General features: G+C 35.4%; 2 protein-coding genes across 2 annotated transcripts; one reads left to right on the top strand and one right to left on the bottom strand.

Moving 5' to 3' along the window:
* Positions 1-91: 91 nt before the first annotated feature.
* On the bottom strand, positions 92-1,796 carry LOC145735603 (uncharacterized). Its single transcript, XM_081989583.1, has 3 exons — positions 997-1,796; positions 797-941; positions 92-750 (listed from the first exon to the last, which is right to left on the bottom strand). Exons 1-3 carry the CDS (start codon positions 1,702-1,704, stop codon positions 623-625), a joined length of 981 nt encoding a protein of 326 aa, XP_081845709.1. The 5' UTR covers positions 1,705-1,796; the 3' UTR covers positions 92-622.
* Positions 1,797-3,319: 1,523 nt separating this feature from the next.
* LOC145735400 (proton channel OtopLc-like) lies at positions 3,320-7,306 on the top strand. The gene is made up of 15 exons (XM_081989273.1): positions 3,320-3,518; positions 4,120-4,253; positions 4,386-4,647; positions 4,702-4,853; positions 4,907-5,124; positions 5,176-5,268; positions 5,318-5,481; positions 5,535-5,661; positions 5,711-5,843; positions 5,963-6,060; positions 6,120-6,194; positions 6,247-6,444; positions 6,499-6,662; positions 6,715-6,889; positions 6,946-7,306. The coding sequence occupies exons 2-15, from the start codon at positions 4,228-4,230 to the stop codon at positions 7,092-7,094; spliced, it is 2,034 nt and encodes a 677-aa protein (XP_081845399.1). The 5' UTR covers positions 3,320-3,518; positions 4,120-4,227; the 3' UTR covers positions 7,095-7,306.
* Positions 7,307-21,817: the final 14,511 nt, after the last annotated feature.

The raw sequence follows: 21,817 nt of genomic DNA, 5'->3' as shown, positions 1-21,817 counted from the left end.
TTTGGTGTGATTTATTTTTAGGAAATAAATATTAGCACTTTTGTATCACTTAACGGGGGATACTAAAAAACGTGACGCTGGTCAAAAAACAAATATTTGCAAATGTTGCTAATATGGTTTTATTTTACTTTAATTAGACTTCATGATTTGCATGCACACTTATTCATATAAATTACAGATCTGTACCAGGGTATCTTGACTAGTCACGTGACCGTTTTTACTGTCCTGTCAGCTTGTACATGTTTAAAGATGTACACATAGTAGATAATATTATTTATAACGCTTCAATAGTAATAAATTAAAAATCCGCCAGCTACTATTTTTAGTCCTTTATATAAAGGAGTTCATCAGTTGCGAAACCGTATTTTCATTTTATTTCAGACGTAGTAGAGCACCCTTTCATTAACCAAGCCCTTGGGCTATTCGAAGAATTCCAGAAATTTACTTCCACTTATACAATTCGAAAATATAAGTAAATCCTTTAGCACAATAATTGCAGTAGAATGATATTTGAATCAATTCATCATCAATTCAGTGCCGTTTCGTAATTCATCCTTTTCAAACAGTTTGTCTATTTAAAATTCATATAGTATGTTTCAATTTGCACAAATCATATGACAGATTATTTACTTAAAGTCATATTGAACTGAATAATTATAATCAAATAGGTCATCACTGAAGAGAATAGCGTGGATAAATTTGTTTGGTTTACCATCCAAAATCCTGTTGCACTGAACTCCGGACTCAAACCTACAACACTTTGATCCAACAAAATTCCCAAAAATCAAATACAAACCTTGAACAAAATAAGCTAAAGTCAAGTACTCATCCCTCAATTCTGGAGTTTTCATTTGTTGATGTAGAATAAGACAGGTTTTCCACACTTGATTATTGGCATCCAACACCCTTTGGCAAGACATAACAATTTGGATGTTGCACATCTGTAAGACAACTAAAAATGATTTTTCCCATCAAAACATAGTCAAATTCACCCACAGCGTATAAAACTAAATAAATAATGTTATCTCCAAGCACTGCAAGTTTTACATCATCTTTCTTGGTGGGCATCCCATAGTTTACGGCATTCAATATCTCCAAAACCGTACAAATCGGTATAAACAATAAGAAGGTACCCAAAATTGAATTCACCTCCTGTACAACTAAATACAGACTCTTGTAAGTGTGGGAAAACTCCGATAGTTTCTGCATAATCAGTTCGTTTTGAAGTAGGTTGATTTTGATTAAATGTCTTGGAGGCGACGTGGATTTGAGAAGGCATTTTAAGTAAAGGTAACGGTTCTTAATCCAAGTACACACGAACGTTATGAACAAGGTACTGAACATGATGTAGTATGTGGTAAAGCGAAAAATAATAAATGCTAGTGAGTAGTAGATACTTTCCCAATTGGCTATAGTGTCAAATATGTGAGAAGTGAAGTATATGAAGTGACAAACGATTATGCAAACATAAAAGCTTTTCTTGGAGGAGTCTCTAATATCGCTGAAAAATGTCCAGTTGAACTGCTGTTCCATTTGAAAAATCCTCTTAATTAACTTCTCCCAAAGAGACCTTTTCACGACACTTACTATAACCACATGTTCAATAAACATAAACTCGGTTACTCCTTGTAAGGTATCCAAAATTGCTTGGCTGATGTTGAAAGATGTGTAAATGAAAAACAACCTCTCGTAAAACGAAAACATTGTCGAACCTAAAAATATTAAAAACAAAAATGACGGATACAATATGGATAGGTAAACGTGGTTTGTGATGGGAGTGAAGGCGAAGAACTTTGCCACGTTATACCAAACCTCCACGTTGGCCAGATCCGACCTACTTTGAGTAACTGATTTATCTAACATTGTGTTTCGTAGTAGACTGTAACGTAAAAATAACAAAAACTACATAAAAATGTCCGGAAAGATAATATCAGTTTCGATATTGCAACGGACACGCACTTACATGTCAGTGAGAACCCTTATGGGGTGAACTTTTAACGATGTTTTTTCTTCTTACATAATTAAACTTGACTCAATGCTAATTGGAAAGTTTAGGTTGTTGTTGTTAAGTGCCAACTTGACCTAATTTGGATACAGTTACTCAACACAAAGTGATTTTTTGGGTAATAAGTTTTACGGTTAGTTTTACTATCTTGATTTTTCTTTTTACACACAGTTGGGTATGCACTTGTTTATTACATTGCGGTAATAACTAGTTTATGAATTATTTATTCTATTAGTGAGTGAGTTTGTTATCGTTTTTATTACATAATGTCTGTATGGCACTACTGAAAAACACTTTGCAGGAGTGACTAAGTATTCAGGTAAATAAAACACTTTCATCAGAAATCATTTGCCTTTTCTGGTTACTCTCCATGTGTCATATAAAGAAGTTTGCATTCTTTAAGTTGCTTATTCATACTAATTTCACAACAAATTAAAACTTCAAGGACTACAGACGTTATTTTTCTTAAATTCCGACTTCAAAATCAGAATTGTCACGTTGCAAACACTATTCAAACCAAAATAGTTGAATTTATCAGTTTGACTACATTGCAAACACACTTTGAACCAAATTAGTTAAATTTGTCAGTTAGGCAACTTTGCAAACACATTTCGACTAAATTAGAAGAATCGATCAGTTGACTCTTCAAACCAAAATAGTAGAATTTGTCAGTTTGACAACATTGCAATTAAATTCCGAGTTTGAAGTTGGAATTTAACTAATTTTCGAGTTTTAAGTTTTAAGTCAGAATTTAAGAAAAATAAGGTCTGTGGCCCATCTACGCCTTTGTACTAATTAGAGTATTTCTAAGAATTAATTTGAGAGTATAAAGCACTCAATACTTTCTTCATAAAAATTTTTATTGTCTATTGGTCACTATGTAACATGAAGATTTATTAAATAAACCTAAAGTTTTTGGTATTTTGGATTTACTCAACAAACCTTTATGGACCTTTATAAAACCTGGAATTTTCTTTGTTTAGTAATAAAAATCGAACACTTTCTAGACGTTACAACCAACTATTTTAAAACACTGCGACATTTTAAAAGGTGATTTTTTTGCAACGAACAGTTTTCCTTCAAATCGGAAGTCGAATTTCGTTTTGCTCTAGCACAGAGCCTTTCAGGCTGTATTTACCTCAATTTGCCCCATCCCAGGCCTGGAGGCCAAAGGTCAGTAATTGCCTGTTTGCACCCGTTCACTTTTGAAATTCTAGCGAAAATTAAATCATACGAAATCGTCTCTGACACGTTTTATGATAATTGAAAACGCAAATCGGGCTCGGGCTTAAGATGCAAAAAACAAAAATCGTCCAGTCCATGGCAGTTTGCGGGCGAGCGCGAAATTAAATTTTTATCTTTTGTTCAAAGTTTTGTGTCTGTGAGATTCTAAAAGTTTTACCGTATTTTGTACTTTTAGAAAAGTTACACATAAATTAGCGCTGCGGGAATTCCACGGACAAGTTTATTCTTATCCCTTTATTTACTTCTCAAAACCTTTTAAAGCGTCCAGGTAAGAACACTCTGTAGATAGACGAAAAATCAACAAAACCACATTGTAAATAGATAAAATCAATAAAAGGGCAATAAATATATGTTCCGATGTCACAAAATTAATCAGAATTTAATAATTGTAGCACTTAAAGGATTTAGTTGGAATGCCAGTTAGTCAAGGAAATTGATCATAATCTGTATTTTCAGATAACAGATTTATTGGTTTTAGTTAGTACAGTGGCTTAAAGTGAAAATTCTAGTCATTAAAGTGTTCCAACTATTTCCAATTATCTACCACCAAACCATAACACAGTAACTACACCTTACTTAGTAAAATTGGTTATTAATTATTCCACTCACTGTAGTTTTGGTGAGTTTTTTATACACGAAAGAACGTACGCCTATGGCTTTTGATAAAAAGAAATCTAATATAAAAATAGAGCCGCTATTAAACCAAAGCTCTTAATAACGTTTAAGATACATTTGATAATACAATTACACAGCGAAAACAAGCTCATATAACACGTGTCGCATTAATATTGACTCAATGCACTCGATTTGATTCATAGTTAGACAAAATCTTGCAAAAACGGTATTAAAATGCAAAAATAATCTCATAGGAGACCAATCCAGACAGTAAATCAGTGTGGAAGTAAGTTTTTTAAAAGTTTTAATAAAGAAGCGACAAACTGTCATCGAGGGACCCCGGGAACCAATTAAGGGCTTTAATGGACATCGTGCACGAAGAAAATAGGTAAGAGGGCGCTGTTATGCTAATTTAAGGGGTACGGGGGATTATTGGATGAGACCGTCTAGTCTCTTAACTAATCGACTGGAATTAGGGAGCAAAGATAAGGCAATGCGGATTTTTTGTTTTTTATTTTAGATTGAAAAAAGTTGGTTTTGCTAAATCGCGTCACAACGACGATATCACCGAAGATGATGAGCGTGAATCTGAAGATGAGACTCGAAAACAGACTAATTCACCCAATAGTGATCGAGACTTGTGCTTGTTGCACCCCCCTCAGTTTGTGATCACTGACACTGAAGGGCATTTAACGCAGTCATGTGACTGCGGCGGTGATTCTAGCAATATGTCTTCCAGAAGACCTAGTGCTATTATTGCTGCCTTAAGAAGACCTTCACAAGTAACTCATTCCTGAAAAGCTTAAGTCATTCACTAAAAACTAAAATACTTTCAGACTGTAGCTCTGTCAGCTGCTCATGCAGTGATGAGCCAACGTAGATACTTGCTAGGTATGTTCAGTACTAGCTCATCCCAAAACTTGAGGAAGGATGGACCATCAAGCAAGTTTGAGAAGGTTTCACTCAAATTTGCCAACAGGCCAGACAAGTAAGCCTTTCCTTAAGCTCAAACCTTTGAATTTCAGCATTTAACATTTGTAGTAATGGTTTGACTATAATCTTATCAGCCCTGTACGCCAAACTACTGGTAGTCCTAGGAATTGCTTTTCCTATGACTGAAGTCATCTCAGATCAAGTGCACCCTTACTACTATCAAGGATTTTACTTGTATTTGTATACAGGTAGTATACTATTCATCACTTATGAGTATGTGAGTTTTGTAAAGGAACGTGCAGTGAAGGAAATAATTAGAAACTTTGGTAAGTAGTTTTAAATTTTAAGAGTATGTCTAGTAATTGTAGGGCTTTTAGGTGATTCTGAAAAAGGAGAGTTTCTAACTAAACTCAATCCAACCAAACCAGCAAAAAAGTATGGCAGTTTCTTTTTACGTTTGGGAGCCATAGGTAAAGTTCACTTTTTGCATCTGAACATGAACTGATCTTTTAATTTCAGCTTTTGGTATCGGAAGTATGGTTTATTCAGGATTAGAGTTTGGAAGGTATTTTGAACTTAGTAACATGCCAGAATGCTATTCGAATGCTCTTCAAGCCATCACACCCTTAACAAGAATGTTGCTCACTTTACTGCAGGTTCAATTTATATTTTTAAATCATAAGGTAAGTTGTTTTACGCTTTTAAGTACATTGTAAACATATTTACTAATATCCAGGATGTGGAGCTGAATCGGCATAAAGTGATTGGACGTTTCGGGCTTATGCACATGATAGCCACTAACTTGTGCGAATGGTTGTGTGTTCTGATTGAGGAAACTAAGCACGAGATCATACACTTGTCAAGTAAGTGTTGACTATAGAAGTAATAATTAATATTTTATAAATAATTTAGTGCACAGGAAAAGTAATACCACCACAAATAACAGTACTGCGTTGAAAAACCAATATTGTCCTGAAGGTCGTCTTATGGGTTCTTTAGTCAATAACGCCAGTCCTTTTTTGTTTCCATGTACCATAGAATACAGGTATGATCAGAGAACCGTTTAAATTAGCATAGTTGCTTAGATTATTTAAGAATACTCTGTATTTTGATTCCTGTTAGATTATTCTCCTTTTTGAAGACCAACTTTTTTGTAATTTCTAGTCTAATTTGCGCTGTCATTCTATTTGAAATGTGGAAACACATCCAACACGAGGACAACCAGAAAGAAAATCACGGCAAAAAGCGCAAGCACAAAACTGGTACTACCCTTCTATTAATTAAATTGGTTAGGAATTGGTTAGGATTTTATTATTTGTAGATGACTTTGTTTCCTCAAACTCTGGCCACCATTTCACCATAGACTGCTCCAACTCCCACAAGGGTTTATTTGCAGGTTAGTACCAGAGCACTTCTACCAAATTGCAATAATCACTAGTATTAAATAGGAATCATGGTTGTGGTACTGACCATTATATCCTTGGTGATGTTCTTTGTGTTGACTGCGAAACAAAACGAGTCTGGAAAGAATAATTACGCTGAAATGGAAGTCAACTATGTAGAACTGATTTTGTATATTGTCACTACAATTTCAGTACTTGTGGCCATGTCCAGATTGAGAAGTCTAAAGTATGAACGCAAACCTGGTACTATTTTTTTATGTTTAAAGTTATATTGATTTGCTGACCGAACTGGTTTAGGTCATGGAGGAATGGGTTTAGACAATACCCTGCTGACTGTAGCCCAAACTGGGATGTTCATCTACTCCATGTTCTCCATTATTGGCTGGTACTTTACTATGGAGGATGGGACTCCTGTAGGACTGATAGCTGATATTTTTGCCTTCGTCCAAACATGCTTACAGGTGTTATTTGTTTAGAGTCTTGTAAGTGGATACTAAAAGGTAATGTTTTCAGACAATGTTTGTTTTGGATGCTTGGTGGAGACGGTGCCGGAATCTGACCCAAGCTAAAACCAAACCAGGGAGGGAGTTGATCATATTTTTAATGGTGGCCAATATGGCAATGTGGAGTATCAACACTTTAGAGAAGAACAGAGCTGAATTCAGGCCTACTCACCTGAAATTCTTTGGTACGTCTCTGCAAACTGTACTTTTTCCTAAATTTAAACATTGTAACATTTTTTAGGCGACTGGGCCTGGACTATCATCACTCATATATCCATGCCCCTGGCAATTTTCTACAGGTTTCACTCCACCATTTGCTTATTTGAAATATGGAAAACGGCCTATAAAATTAAGTCCAGTTTTAAAAATCCTCTATTCCCTGTTATGTAATATAGTTTTAAAAAAATGTTTGTAATAATGAGGCAATTACATCCAAGAGGTGAAGTGGAAAGTTTCAGGATGGATATATTTGGAATTCTGGCACGGTCCCAGGTGTCTTAGTTTTCCATAAGTTGAGATTTATGTTAGGACGTTGGGGCCGTCACGTTTCCTACGGGAATCTTTTCCCTTCTTAACTAAGAAAAATACATACGACAAAAGACTGTTTGTTTTTTTTTAAAGTTGCTGCAAAATGGTGTTTCAATCAATAAGTTAGTTAAAGAACAAGATTTCAGAGGCTTCTAGAATCATTTAAGAAATTCCAAGTCCGATTTATGACGAGATACCAGTTTTGTCTTAATTACGATGTTCTTCTCTGTTAGGCGTTAAAATTATGTACAAAATTTTAATCTTTAATAACAGGTAACTTAATTTATATCTGAGTGAGTTCTTGTTAAAAAAAACCAGTCAGACTGTACTTTTTCAGGGTGTAAGCATTCTGAAATTGACTTTTCGGCATGACGACACAGCCCCGCCTCGTCAATTTGGCAACATCCCCCCCGGATATGAGTTGCGTTTATGAACAATTTGCGTTCGGAATTAGATGGAGCGAGAGGGGGCGACCCGAAAGGGGGGAAAATCCAGAGGCCCGCAGCGATGCCCTTTAATTCGATTTCTATTACATTTATCATTTCCTTTATTGGTTTTCGGGTTGATGGGTCTTGGTTATTTTATTAACTCCAGGGACGGCCAAGTGTTAAGGAGGAAATTGCTTTTTTTTAAGTAAAATATTCTCCATAATTAAATCTGGTTCAACTAACGCCACTTAATTATTATCGATGTCCAAACAATCGTCCTTCCTATAAATAGTTTTCCATACTGGAAAAAATCCAATTAATTCCTTCCATAATTCCTGGATAATTGGTCGCGCTATTTTAGTGTGATTCGAGGCAGGCAACCGGTCTGGAACGATAAAAATATATATTGTTTGGTCCGAATGAATTTCCGCTAATTGCATCCAGCAATTACGGCTTTTTTGTCTGCTAAATGCAAATTTATCTCTAAATTTCCGACGATTTACCTTTGACAGAAATGAATTTTCCGCGTACATTCCTAATAACTGGGAGGACTTTTTATAGTGAAGAAGAAATCCCAATAATTGCAGGTTTCGTCGACAACGAACCAGTCGATTATCGGCTCCGTTTATCGCGAAACCCGGAACTCATGAGATCTTTCATATGGAGATTAAAAAACTAACAAGACAATACATACTGCTACTTCAAAATAATTAGTAATTAATACTTCTTCTTTGTCTGCCTTTCATTCTGTTTTTGCTGTTGTTGTTAGGGTTGTTCTTCCATCTTTTTCTTTGGTTTTTCTGTCGGTCTTTTGCTGTAAGGTTTATTATTTTTGCAGATCAACATGACTATCTCAGTCTCTTTTTCCTGCTTTTCCCCATTCGTTGATGCTTTGGATGTTACATTGCTCCCGTATGCTCTTATTTATTTGTCTGCCCCTAAGTGTTCTGAGTCTTTATTTCTCTTGTTAACTGGAAATTTACGTCAAATTCGTGAAAATTGACTTACAAACTGCAAATTGACGCCAAATTCATGAAAATTGACTTATGAACTAGAAATTTGCGTCAAATTCATAAAAATTGACTTACTAATTAGATTCACATTAAACTGACTTGATAAACTTAGTAATTGAATTTTCTCTTGTCAATTCAATTTTCAAAATTTTTTAACAAATTTTAGAGTATGCAACATGATAATTGACCTGAAAACTAAAAAATTGACTTGAAAAACTGCAAATTGACGTCAAACTCATAAAAATTCACTTACGAACTGCAAATTGAATAAAAATTGAACTGTAAATTTGCAACAAATTCATAATAATTGGCTTAAAAACTGCAAACTGGCGTTACACTTATCAAAAACTGACTTGGTAATTAGAATTTCGATAGTAGTACAGTGAATTTTCAAACCTGAAAACGGTAAATTGACGTCAAACTTATGAAATTTAACTTAAAAATTGAAAATTTTGGTCAAATTCATAAAAATTGACTTAAAATTAAAAAATTTACATTGAATCTACAAAAAAATGACTTGTTAATTGGATTTTTTCTAGTCAAGTAAATTTTAAAACAAAATTGACCTGAAAACTGGAAATTGATATCAAAATCAAGAAATTTACGTCGAATTCATAAAAATTTACTTACTACTTAGATTCATATTAAACTGACTTGATAATTCGAATTTCTTTAGTCCAGTAAATTTCCAAAATTTTAAAACAAATTTTAAAGTATTGAAACTTGATAATTGACCTGAAAACTGGAAATTGATATACAAATCATGAAAATTGTGTTACAAACTGCAAATTGACTTGTGAACTGGAAATTTACAGAAAATTCAGGAAAATATACTTACATATTGCAAATTGATGTCAAATTCATGTAAATTGTCGTTAACGCCAACAAAATTGACACAAAATGTACACTGACGTTAAATTTATGAAAAACTGACTTAATAATTTCTCTAGTCAAATAAATTTTCAAAATACTCATTATGAGTAATTAATACATTACCAGTTAATAACCACAGTTTAATGCCGTAAAACAGGTAATGTGTACTTAGTTTTTAAACCGGTGCAATTAGCTTTTTAATACAATATGTTCCCGATTAAGCTGTACAGCGTTGATGATACAAATTTGGCTACGTTCATATTAAATTTTATTGTGCTCCAACGTTATTAGAGGGATAAATTGCAGCCCGTGTTACGAATGTTGATATTTTAGTCGCCTGCAGTGATTTTCAGTAAATAATTTTAAAATCACCATTTAAAATTAACGAAACAACAGTTAGTTTCTGGGTGTAGGTAAATTAATTAGGATCGATAACGGAGGGAAATTAAATCAGTAAACTTTAACCGGTGTACCAACAAACCGATAATTGCATTGACCGGTCCTTTGAAGTGATAGTTTCCAAAATTTCCCCATTTAATACGCGGAGTAATTGCTTTCAAGCCAATGTCATTGTGGAGATCAATCAAATTAGGTAGGAAACCTCGGTAATTGTTGTTTGGCGATGGCCATATTGAAAATTTCGTCGGCCTAAAAGCAAAGTTGCACTCTATCAAAGGCACCCTAAAATTTGTGTTTTGAAGTTTCCGCAACGTTTCACGTATATTCTACGAACATCAATAATTAACGGGGCTAGTTGATATACAATGTTCGCAAGTCGCATAATCTGAACCGAGTAAATAGTTAACAGTGTATTGCTCGGCAATATCGGTGGGTTACAAGTACATGTCAGACTCTGTAAATTAACAGGTTCGATCAAGGCTATTATAATGTTAGGGCTGCTTGTTCTCAATTTCAAACATCCTATTTATGTATTAATTAAACACTTCTTTGCAGTGCTTTAACCGGTTTAATTAAATTGAAACTTTTTGGGGACGCCCATGTCTTTAATAGCGATCAATTGTTTATTACCCGGTTTTATTAAAAAACCCGTAGTTTTATGAAGTTACCAAATAGAAAATCGATAAGCCGCATTGGCCCATTTGGCATTACATAGTAGCGAAAATGAATGTTCAGGTTTGAGTTGAGAAAAAAACAATTTTTTATATTCTATCTAATCTAATTGTATCTTTACCAGCTTCTACATCGAAATTGCAGAAAATATTAATTAAGGCTCCATAACGGGATTTAAAATGTAATGAAGTTTGCCGAAAATGAGCATCTTTTATATACCTTCCTCACCTCTTCCTTAATTTAAAGGAATATTCATTCGAAACGAAAATGTTTTTAGCTTGAAGGCTTCAATTTATCTAAACCCGGAAGATTAAATAAAGCAATTTCCACTGTGCAATATGGTGTCAAAAATAAGAACAAAACATTAACAGGTTTTGAAAAACAAATTTTCAGTGAAAATTAAAAACAAACTAGTTGGAGGAAATGAATCATTAACGTCAAAAAAAAATTCTCAAATCATTTGGAAGACTCAACGAAAGGTAAAAACCGACTAGCTTCCTGTACAGAAGCACTTTCCGATATTTTAGCAATTATTCCTCCAGAGAATCTTCGGTAAATTTTTAATCGTAAAAATTGCAAAAAGTACCTCTATTGCGTTACGCTCCAGGTTTTACCGGACCTCCGGTTTGAGACCGGCAAAACAAACAGTTCGCCATCATCGAGACGTTCGCATCGGAACCGTCCCTTTTGCCCTGAAAATGTAATTTTCAGTAAACAAATTACCAAGGAAAATGCGTCGTAATTTTCAAACTTTTTTAAAACTTGGTTTTTCCAGTCCAAACTTCATTAATGTTTCTCTTCTAGTTATCAACGGTTAAGAGACAAGGCGTATTACTTCAAGTCGCTTTTAGCTTATAATTACTGGAATAATTACGTTTTTAAAAAGAGGAGTTTTAAATGCCTTTTCAACATTTTTTGAAATGGTGAATTTTTGTACAAGTGGAATAATTAATTTGGGGCCCTCAAAATCTGAACGTACGACAATTCAAACCGATTAACATGTGGCGTACGCACGCAGAACTAAAACTAATAAATTAATTAGGTGTTTTGGACGTAAATCAATTTGGCACGACAATGGCCCGGGGATTTACCCGCTTGATATTATTTTCGATTAGCGTTGTAACGTTGCATATCCTGTTACTTAAGCCCCTCGGACAGCCAGTTATGAAGCCCTAATTAGAGTTTCGTCGCCAACAGTGGCGTAACCTACATAAAAATTACGCAACCAAACCAATTTTTACCTTTTTGGTATTCTAATGATAATAACTCCTACGCTTAGTTGCAACTAGAAATAGAAGAGCAAATTAAGGAAGTTTCTGAATTAACATCATAAAAGCAAATTAAACTGCCTACTGTGCCTTTTACGCAAAGGAAATTTAACAAGAAAATCAATTTTGTCTTTATATGCTCAATTCAAAGTAAATTCCTCAAAATGTTATTTAATGAAGGTCTGGTATAGTATTATAAATTATTTAAATATTCAGTTTTAGAGTGAGCAGTGAAGTTCAAAAATGTAGTTTTACACTTGCAAGTCCAGAGTTTTTACATTATTAGACTAACTTTAGTACCACTTTTGTAGGCTCTGAAATCGACTGTCAAACTGCTTCAGTCTTTAATGTACAGTTCTCAGCCTTCAAAACAAATACTTATGTTAAGTTCTAACATTACAGACTTAAAGATGAAAATTCAGACTACTTTACTGCGTGCCATTTATTTGAAAATTCATATCCCGCATCAGTCTAATACCTTGCATATTTTGCACAAAAAAAATTACGTTCTTAACTGAAAAACTAATAATAAAAAATCTTTACTAACTTTTTTGTAACATTTCAGTATAAATGGAAGTAGTTACTTAACTTACCTTTTGTGGTAGAAACAGAACTTCGTCGTTTCCCTCCAGGTCGAAACGGCATCGAAACACTTCCACCTTCGTGGAGTTGACGCGTCCAACTGATGACACAAGCGTCGGGACACTCAAACGTCGGCGATGATCCCTCGGGATATCCCAGAGGCGCCAGCGTGTTGTTACCCCTTCCCCTAAACCGGGAATCAGGTTCGTCCATTGGACCATCAGGTGACAGGAGTGAGACCGCTCCATATACGATTTCACTACGGGCTAATTAAACTCTTTTTTTTCCCGCTCACTTTGGAAAACTAATAATATTTTCTCGGCGTTACGTGTTCTAGGCGGACGCCTGAAAGGATTTTGTCAATTGAACCTTAAATTCCATATTTTTTTAAATGAAGAAAAAACGTTATAGCTCTACGTACTGAAAAGAGGCACATTTGTATGGATGCCGTTTACCTCGATGTATGCAATTACCTGGGAACCATGATGTTTTTAAATGCGTTATTAGTGATAGTGCAACTTTAGCTAGAAAAGAAGAGGGATTAGATGCAGCACACGATTTACACAATTTAGTTTGTAATTTTACACACATAAAAGTTATTTCCTAACTGTAAGTCTCAAAATAAACATTTTTTTGATTTAATTTATTATCTAAAAGTGCCAAACAAAAATCCTGTAAAACCACTATAGTCTATCCGGCGAACCTACGTAGTAATAAAAGCAAAAATTAGGAGGGGTTGACCTGCCCCGTCCATTAGTATTGGTCTATACCCGGTCTGTTTTACAATATAATATCTTCTTCTCTCTCTTATATAAGGTACTTACGTACCTGTTTTACAGTGTAATGCGGACCGACCAAAGTTGCCGCCCATCGAATTTTCTCCGTAGGTTCGCCGGATAGACTATAGTACACAATGTTTCGAAAATTCGCTTCCTACATCACTCTAAAAGAAGACGAAAGACGAAAATATTTTTCTTTATTTAATGTACTTAACTCATTTCCTGTGTTAATCTAATCACACTTTTGGTAAAACATATAATTTTAAAAATTAGTTCAATTTACCGAGATTCCCAATTAGGCATTCCGTTCCTCATACCCCGCGCCCTTAGGAAACAACCGCCCTAATAAAATAATATCCGAGAGGGACCCACGATCATGCTCCTAACCTACAAATTAATTACACAGAAATGTAAAATGACTGCGGGTCCTGAAATCCTTTAGAACGTGTTTGAGATTTGCTGTTTGTAATTTTAGTTTAGTTTGTACGATGCTTTCTTGTTAGCAGTGGTTTTCAGTAATAAAAATGACAATTTTGATTCGTAGATCGATATTTCCAGCAACACTTTCCCGTACATATACATATATTCATATTTCTTAGGTTCGGGGATGTTGTGCTGTCGTGTTGATTTTATCCTCTCGGTTCACGGGACCCATTCGTCATTTTCGGTCTAAAGCCTCTTACTGCATCGATTTCTGGAATATTTTTATCCCTTTTCGCCGCAATGGGGGACCGTAGTAAAAATGAGGAAGCACTTTCGAGTGCAAATCACGTAAGGAAAACAAAACCTACCCTCACCGAGCAATTTTAATGTCTCGTAACTCCCTCAAAAGTGATCTAATTTCGTATTCGGGCACTCTATTAGAATTAAAGGGAGTTTCCACTTAAATCTCCACTACTTAAAAACCCATTCTGACCGACCCTGGGTGTAATTACAGGTCGAGCCACCGTCGTGCATGTCTGCTTATCCTACTTTTGATTAAAAGACGGGATCCAGGTCTCCTTGCCTCAAAAAGCTTGTCCGAGACTTATATTTTAATAGGCCATTCCCCGGTTTGCTTTTGAGCTTCTATTTGAACGGATATTAGGAGAGGATTAGGTCAATTTTGTGGTCACAGAAGCGAATTGAAAAATGACAAGTTGACTAAAAGACTAGACGAGGTGGTGATTTACTTTCTGTAAAAATAAGCCTTTGATCCGCCTTTTCATATCATGCAGCCATTGAATAAGTTTTTCCTCGAAAAAATTTGAAGAAACTAACCTATTGACCGATATTTTAAATAAACCATTAGCAGAGAAACAACGGGAAGACAGACAGAAACGTGTCACATTGATGGTGGTTTGAGATTTCCTCAAAACAGTTTGATCATTGTTATACTAAGCATGGACAAAGAACGTTCAGACCACAATAAACCGACAAGATGCAGGTCGATTCACTACAACTAAAGAGAGAGGAAATTAACGCGGTCTAATCGGAACGAATTTCTTGGAGGAAACGTTCCCGGCAATGACGTAACCATAATGCTCCCCCCTCAGGTATAATCGATATGGGTGAATGTACAAAATCTGTTCCGGGATCGCCTCAGAAACGCTAAATAAACGCGAATGCCCCACTCAATAAACCGAGATATTAGTTTGTCATAAATCTTTGGAGGAAATTCGCCCAATGACGTTGTCAACAATGCTTTTTGCACGGTGTGCATGATAAATGATTATCTGTCTGGAGCACTCCAGATTTGAGGCGCGCGAGATTTCCAAAGGCCTAATGAGGATCGCCTGGAGGGCCCCGATTTAGCAAATTGGACAAGACCTCATCTGTTGACGTATAAAATAAATAAATTGTCACTTGGTGCTCCATTATAATTCAATTCCAAGTTTGTGTGCTAATTTTTGAATTGGAATAACAGGATTTTCCTGTAAACCATTTAGCTTAGCATCCTTAGTCGGGACTAGGTCATTTGCGAATATTAGACTTATAGTAGAAGGCAATATATCGGCCGATGCACGTCATTGACGTTTAACGCGCCTCGTTGCCAGATGTTTACGAATACAAAATGGCTGCTAGAGGCTTCTGGCACGTTAAAAACAATTCATAGTAAGCTTAAGAAGGTTTCAGAGGCCTCTGACAATTCAAAATGGCTGCCAGAGGTCTCTGGCACGTTAAAAACAATTCATAGTAAGCTTAAGAAAGTTTCAGAGGCCTCTGGCAATACAAAATGGCTGCCAGAGGCCTCTGGCACGTTAAAAACAATTCATAGTAAGCTTAAGAAGGTTTCAGAGGCCTCTGGCAATACAAAATGGCTGCTAGAGGCTTCTGGCACGTTAAAAACAATTTATAGTAAGCTTAAGAAGGTTTCAGAGAAATCTGGCTATTCAAAATGGATGCCAGAGGTCTCTGGCACGTTAAAAACAATTCATAGTAAGCTTAAGAAGGTTTCAGAGGCCTCTGGCAATTCAAAATGGATGCCAGAGGCCTCTGGCACGTTAAAAACAATTCATAGTAAGCTTAAGAAGGTTTCAGAGGCCTCTGGCAATACAAAATGGCTGCCAGAGGCCTCTGGCACGTTAAAAACAATTCATAGTAAGCTTAAGAAGGTTTCAGAGGCCTCTGACAATTCAAAATGGATGCCAGAGGTCTCTGGCACGTTAAAAACAATTCATAGTAAGCTTAAGAAGGTTTCAGAGGCCTCTGGCAATTCAAAATGGATGCCAGAGGCCTCTGGCACGTTAAAAACAATTCATAGTAAGCTTAAGAAGGTTTCAGAGGCCTCTGGCAATACAAAATGGCTGCCAGAGGCCTCTGGCACGTTAAAAACAATTCATAGTAAGCTTAAGAAGGTTTCAGAGGCCTCTGGCAATACAAAATGGCTGCCAGAGGCCTCTGGCACGTTAAAAACAATTCATAGTAAGCTTAAGAAGGTTTCAGAGGCCTCTGGAAATTCAAAATGGCTGCCAGAGGCCTCTGGCACGTGTTGTTGTTGTGTATGTTTTTTTAATTAAAACACGAACTTTACATACATTTTGTTTTTATTTACTTCTTATATAGAAGTAGACGCAGTTTTTTAACAGAGAATTTTGAATAACAATATTAGTCAATATTGAGATTTTTTTTGTCTCTCTCTGTAAACAGTTTTTAGTTAAGTCATCAACAACAAAAACAGGAAACGGTCAACTAGCAATCTGGCAACAACGCACACAACTCGTTCGAGAAGGTCACGTTTGTGTCAGAATTGCGTTCAATTAATAAGCGCGTGTTAGAAAGAGAGCGCTACAGGTCGCAACTAATCGCTAAGCAATACGAATGCATTTTCAAAACGTCAAACTCACTGATGACGTGCATTGCTTCCATTAGTGCCCTGGACCATACTATAGTGGGATTTATTACTTATTTACCACGGTTGCTCATTTTATTATCTGAATTTATTGTTCAACCCCCTTGCTTTCCCTCAAAACTTCAAACTGACACGTTTGTAAGTTTACTGATCAGTGATCGGAAATGTCCGATTTTAGACGTCAAGTACCCTCGAAAACATAGTTTTACACCAAAAAATAGAGGCCCTATTTGACAATATTAACCATATTATTGAAAAGACCGCCAACCGAGCGTAGCAAGCAACAAACAATACACAAACAGATTACATTGAGCCCTTTACCGTTGGCCCCCCTACCCCTTTTCACAAGGGGTAAAACAAATGCAACACGGTAGCCGATATCTGTGTGCTGTCGTCGGCCCCATTGTCAACCCTGAGTGTCAGACGGTATTGTAGGGAGTGCCGTTATCGGCCTGGAAAAACAAAGGACCGACGACGAGAAAAGCCTACTCGGCACTGCGGGTTGGTGCGCTTTCGGTCGACATTTTGTCGCTTCGTGCATATATTTCATAAAATACACTTCGATACTGGTTAATTTCTTTGTTTGCTTTAAAACGGATCAGTTATTGTTCATCCATATACAGTGTGTCCAAAAACAAGAATTAAATTTTCAATCAAAATGGAATTTAAAAAAAAATTGTTTTGAAACACCCTGCCTTGTTTCACCCTGTCACTGCTTAGGAGGCCCTTAAGGGAAAAAACAATTTAATAGAATTTTGTAGAGGATGAAATTTCCTACAACTTTCCTTATTTACACATTTTTGTAGCTCCTTAAATAACAGAGCTACGCGGTGTCGAAATAGATCGAAAGGATCATGTGACCGTTTTTCAGTCAGAAACACATGACTCTTTACAGTAAAAATAACCACGTGACATATTTTCAATCATCAAATTTATTGACGTTACTCTTTTTTTAACGTCAAAATGGATCCGGAAGGTTACGTGACCGATTCTAAGTTTAAACTGATATTTTTTAGTCACGTGACATTTTTAAAGGTAAAAACGGTCACGTGACTGTTTAAAATGTCAAAATATTATTTGAACGGTCACGTAAAGGTTTTTCAGTTTTAAACTGACATTTTTTAAATTACGTGACTCTTTTTACAGTGAAAATGGTGACGTGACGATTTTCAATCTTCAAATTTAATTTTAAAGATCACGTGACCGTTTTTTTCAGTTTAAACTGACATTTTTAAAATCACGTGACTATTTTCACAGTGAAAATGGTGACGTGACGATTTTCAAAACATCACGTGACAGTTTTTCAGTTTAAACTGACATTTTTTAAATTACGTGACTCTTTTCACAGTGAAAATGGTGACGTGACCATTTTCAATCTTCAAATTTAATTTTAAAGATCACGTGAACGTTTTTTAGTTTAAACTGACATTTTTAAAATCACGTGACTATTTTCACAGTGAAAATAATGACGTGACGATTTTCAAAAGATCACGTGACCGTTTTTTAGTTTAAACTGAAATTTTTAAAATTACGTTACTCTTTTTACAGTGAAAATGGTGACGTGAAGATTTTCAATCTTCAAATTTAATTTTAAAGATCACGTGACCGTTTTTTTCAGTTTAAACTGACATTTTTAAAATCACGTGACTATTTTCACAGTGAAAATGGTGACGTGACGATTTTCAAAAAGATCACGTGACCGTTTTTTAGTTTAAACTGACATTTTTAAAATTGCGTGACTCTTTTCACAGTGAAAATGGTCACGTGACGACTTTGAATTATCACTATTTTTAAAAATGTCTAGTAACTCTTTTAACGTCAAAACGAAATCCTAAATTCCCTCCCTGACTGTTTTAAATGGCGAAATCGTATTTGAGAGGTAACGTGACCGTTTTTTAGTTATAAACACTAAATCACGTGACTATTTATAAGGTGCAAATGGTCACGTGACTTTTTTAAGATTGAAAGTAAAATTCATAATATACAGGGTGGTAACAATTGATTGTAAGATACTTAAAAGGTAAAAAGTCCATACAAAAATAAACGCCAAAGTGTCATATAAACTATGATTAAAAACTGCCCCCTATCGGAGCTAGCGGGCCCTAAGTATGTGCCCAAAAAAAAAAAGTTTTTCTATTAATAAACTAAAATAAAACTCATATGAAATTTGGAATGCTTTTTCATCATTTTGAAGTAATTATTTAGCGTTTTTTTCCTTTTTTTATAATAATCTGGACAGGTACTAATTTTACTCATTATGGATGAGTATATTTGGACCACCCTGTATTATATTAAGTACAAAATTTAGCACCTGGCAGTGAATAAATTCGGCACTAAATGCGATTTTTAAAAATCAAATTTATTTAAAAAAATCATGAAAGTGACAGTTTTATCGTAGTGCATGCAAAAACTTTGTAATTCTAAAGGCAATCTTTGGAATTGAGTGCCCTAAAATGCGTTTATTGACAAAGTGGGAACGGAAAATTAGATTTAACCGGGATGAGGAAGCAAAAGGTGGTAAATTTGTTGAAACTCTCAGCGAGGAAATTTTTGTTGCCTTTACGGCATCATAGAGGATTTTTTTTTAAACGTAAATAGATATGAAACTTGTGCGAATCGGTTAGTAAGATTGATTGTCGGAGTGGAGTTCGGAGAAAAGCAAATGGAAAATGTCATATATCAAATGTTATGAAAATTCTTTATTAATTGTGTCAGCAAAGTAACGGGAGATATATTAAAAAAGAAATTTTGTTTTCTTACAGCTTTAGGTTCGAAAAACTGAAAAACGTTTGGATCAAGCTGCAAATTAGTTTAGGATCAACTAAATCAACTAGAATAAGTAATATTAATATTGCTTCTTCCGTATACCAACTGAATTTTCAATAACACATAAACAATTTAGAATGACTATTGGTAAAATTTTCTTTAAGAAATCGAAACGTCCAGTTTGGAACAATTGTACCTGTGGGCATTTATGCATTTACAAAAGGACACAATCTCATAGAATTTTAGTGCTATCGCACGTTATGAGGGTTTACAGGTATAATAGTCGGGGTGTAGTGTCCATTGCTCGTTTATAGAGCAACTATTTTCGAGTATCGAACAATTCCGAAATGAGGCCGCCGTTCATGCCGCTATTAAACCCAATTGATATTTACAACTTTAATTTCGCCGTAATTTCCAATAATATCAAATCGGTTCTCGTAAATCTCGAAACAGCGGGAGGATTGCCGATGATTGTTGTTAACTGATGTTAAATTTCCCTAATTTCCAGCTTTTTCCTAAGTCCAAACAAGCATGGGATTTCCGAGCCCTCAAAGCGCTCTAACCTATTTATAAGTGAGTCAGTGAAGCGCTCTACATAAATATCCGACAGATCCCTAAAGGGTGAGGACAACAAAAAAAATTCTGGCCAGCCACATGAAAATGGCGTAAAGTATCGCTTTTCCTGTCTGCCAGATCGGAAAAGCGTCGTCAGGACAATTTTCCGGGTTATCGGAACCGGTTTATGCCTCAGAGATCACAGAGATTCGGATCCGGTTGGCGTTAGGGCAACGTTGTTGCGATAAAAGTATATTTTGTTGATTTCCTGGTTCCGATTACTCCATGACTGAACTGGTGCAGTTTAAGCAAAATTAATCTTACCTGTGAGAATCTTCGAATAAACACTTGATGAAATCTTATAGTTCACCACACACTGCAGGTATATTTTAGATGGGGCTCTTTATAATCCCATTAGAGACTTAGCGTTTCAACCGGTTTAGCTTTGAAGCCCTTTGAACTAGTACCTAATCGAGTAAAGGTTATTTGCGCGACTGAATCAGGAAAATCCGTGCCGAAAAATGAATCTGGGCCGATTATCGTTCGAAATTGTTACATACGTGTAGTCGCACCCTAAGCGCTCAGGCATATCTCCCTAAAGCGGACATCAGTCAATTCACCCAAATTACTCACTCTAACACTACACAATCATAGAAAATGTTAACAAACCCAACCGAACTAAATCCAGTATGTTCGCGAATAACGCAACAATTAAACTATAAACTCAAATAGTTTGATATGTTGTAATATAAACTGTTGTCTCAGTTTGCGTGTCATCCCAATCCCAATTAGCATTAACAATTGCTATTCCCCCCGCGTCTCCTTCCGGTAACTAATTTAACGTCATATGGATCACAAACCGTTTCCGCATCTTTACTACCTTTTATATAAAGGATTGTAGCATGAAAATTAGTGCTGGACTGTGTTTAGTTTCATTTTCTGTAAAAAAAAGTAATATCCAAGTCTGCAGAAGCTTGTATTTTTTTGAAAAAAAATTTGTCTCTAATATTGTTAATGTCAAATAATGGCATCTCTATTACAAATTCTGTTCGCAGAGACTGGTTTCCCACTCAGAAACAGTATCAGTCAAGTTTCATTGGTTGAATGAGCACGTGACTATGACGTTTTCTGACTTGTGGCCAATGGATGTATCTATTTCTCTGATTACTAGTTGGAGATACTCTCTACGAATAGACCTATTGTTATATGTAAATTTGTGGGCTCAATTTGGCAGTTGCGAGGCTGTCAAAACTGATTAAACAGTGCCATGAAACTGTAAAGTGCCTCAAAGTCTCTTTGAGGAATCACCCTTCGAATTGTTATTCGTAACTCTGTGGAGTTAAACTTGACTTTAAATTAAATGACAGGTTAGGACGTTAAATTTGACAGGTATGTTACTTAATGATACTTCACAGTGTCGTGAAACTGTAGGTATATGTCAAATAGTCGCTTCTCTTTGATTAATCACGCCGCAAAGTGTTATTTATAACACTGTAGAGGTAAATTTGACAGTTATAAGTACTATAAGTTTAGTGGAACTTTTATATAATAATTTTGTTTAATTTAACAATAACAAAAACTGATAATCAAATTTGTAAGAGATAACAAGAAAAATTTAGTTATTTATTGAATTGTTTGCTGAAATGACAGATATAGACAGCGATAAAGGTAAGGAACGTTTTTGTCGAAAAATTTAAAAAAAACCCAGCTTTATATTTAACTAAGATCAAATCACAAGCCAACCGTACGATATACTCACCAAGGTGTGAAGAACAGTTAAGAAAAATTAGCTTTATTATTAAAGTGTACTTACTGTTAACTTAAATGTTAGGGTAAAGTGATTGTTGTTTTAGCACTAGCAAACATCTATCTTAAAGCAGCTGTTAAGGGTTGTAAGTAACGTGGATGTATCTCACATA

This window comes from Ips typographus, linkage group LG11 (assembly GCF_016097725.1).
Source record: "Ips typographus isolate SLU linkage group LG11, UJ_Ityp_2.0, whole genome shotgun sequence".
NCBI classification, from domain to species: Eukaryota; Metazoa; Arthropoda; class Insecta; order Coleoptera; family Curculionidae; genus Ips; species Ips typographus.
The sequence above is the reverse complement of the archived record's forward strand: the minus strand, read 5'-3'. Positions and strand labels throughout refer to the sequence as shown.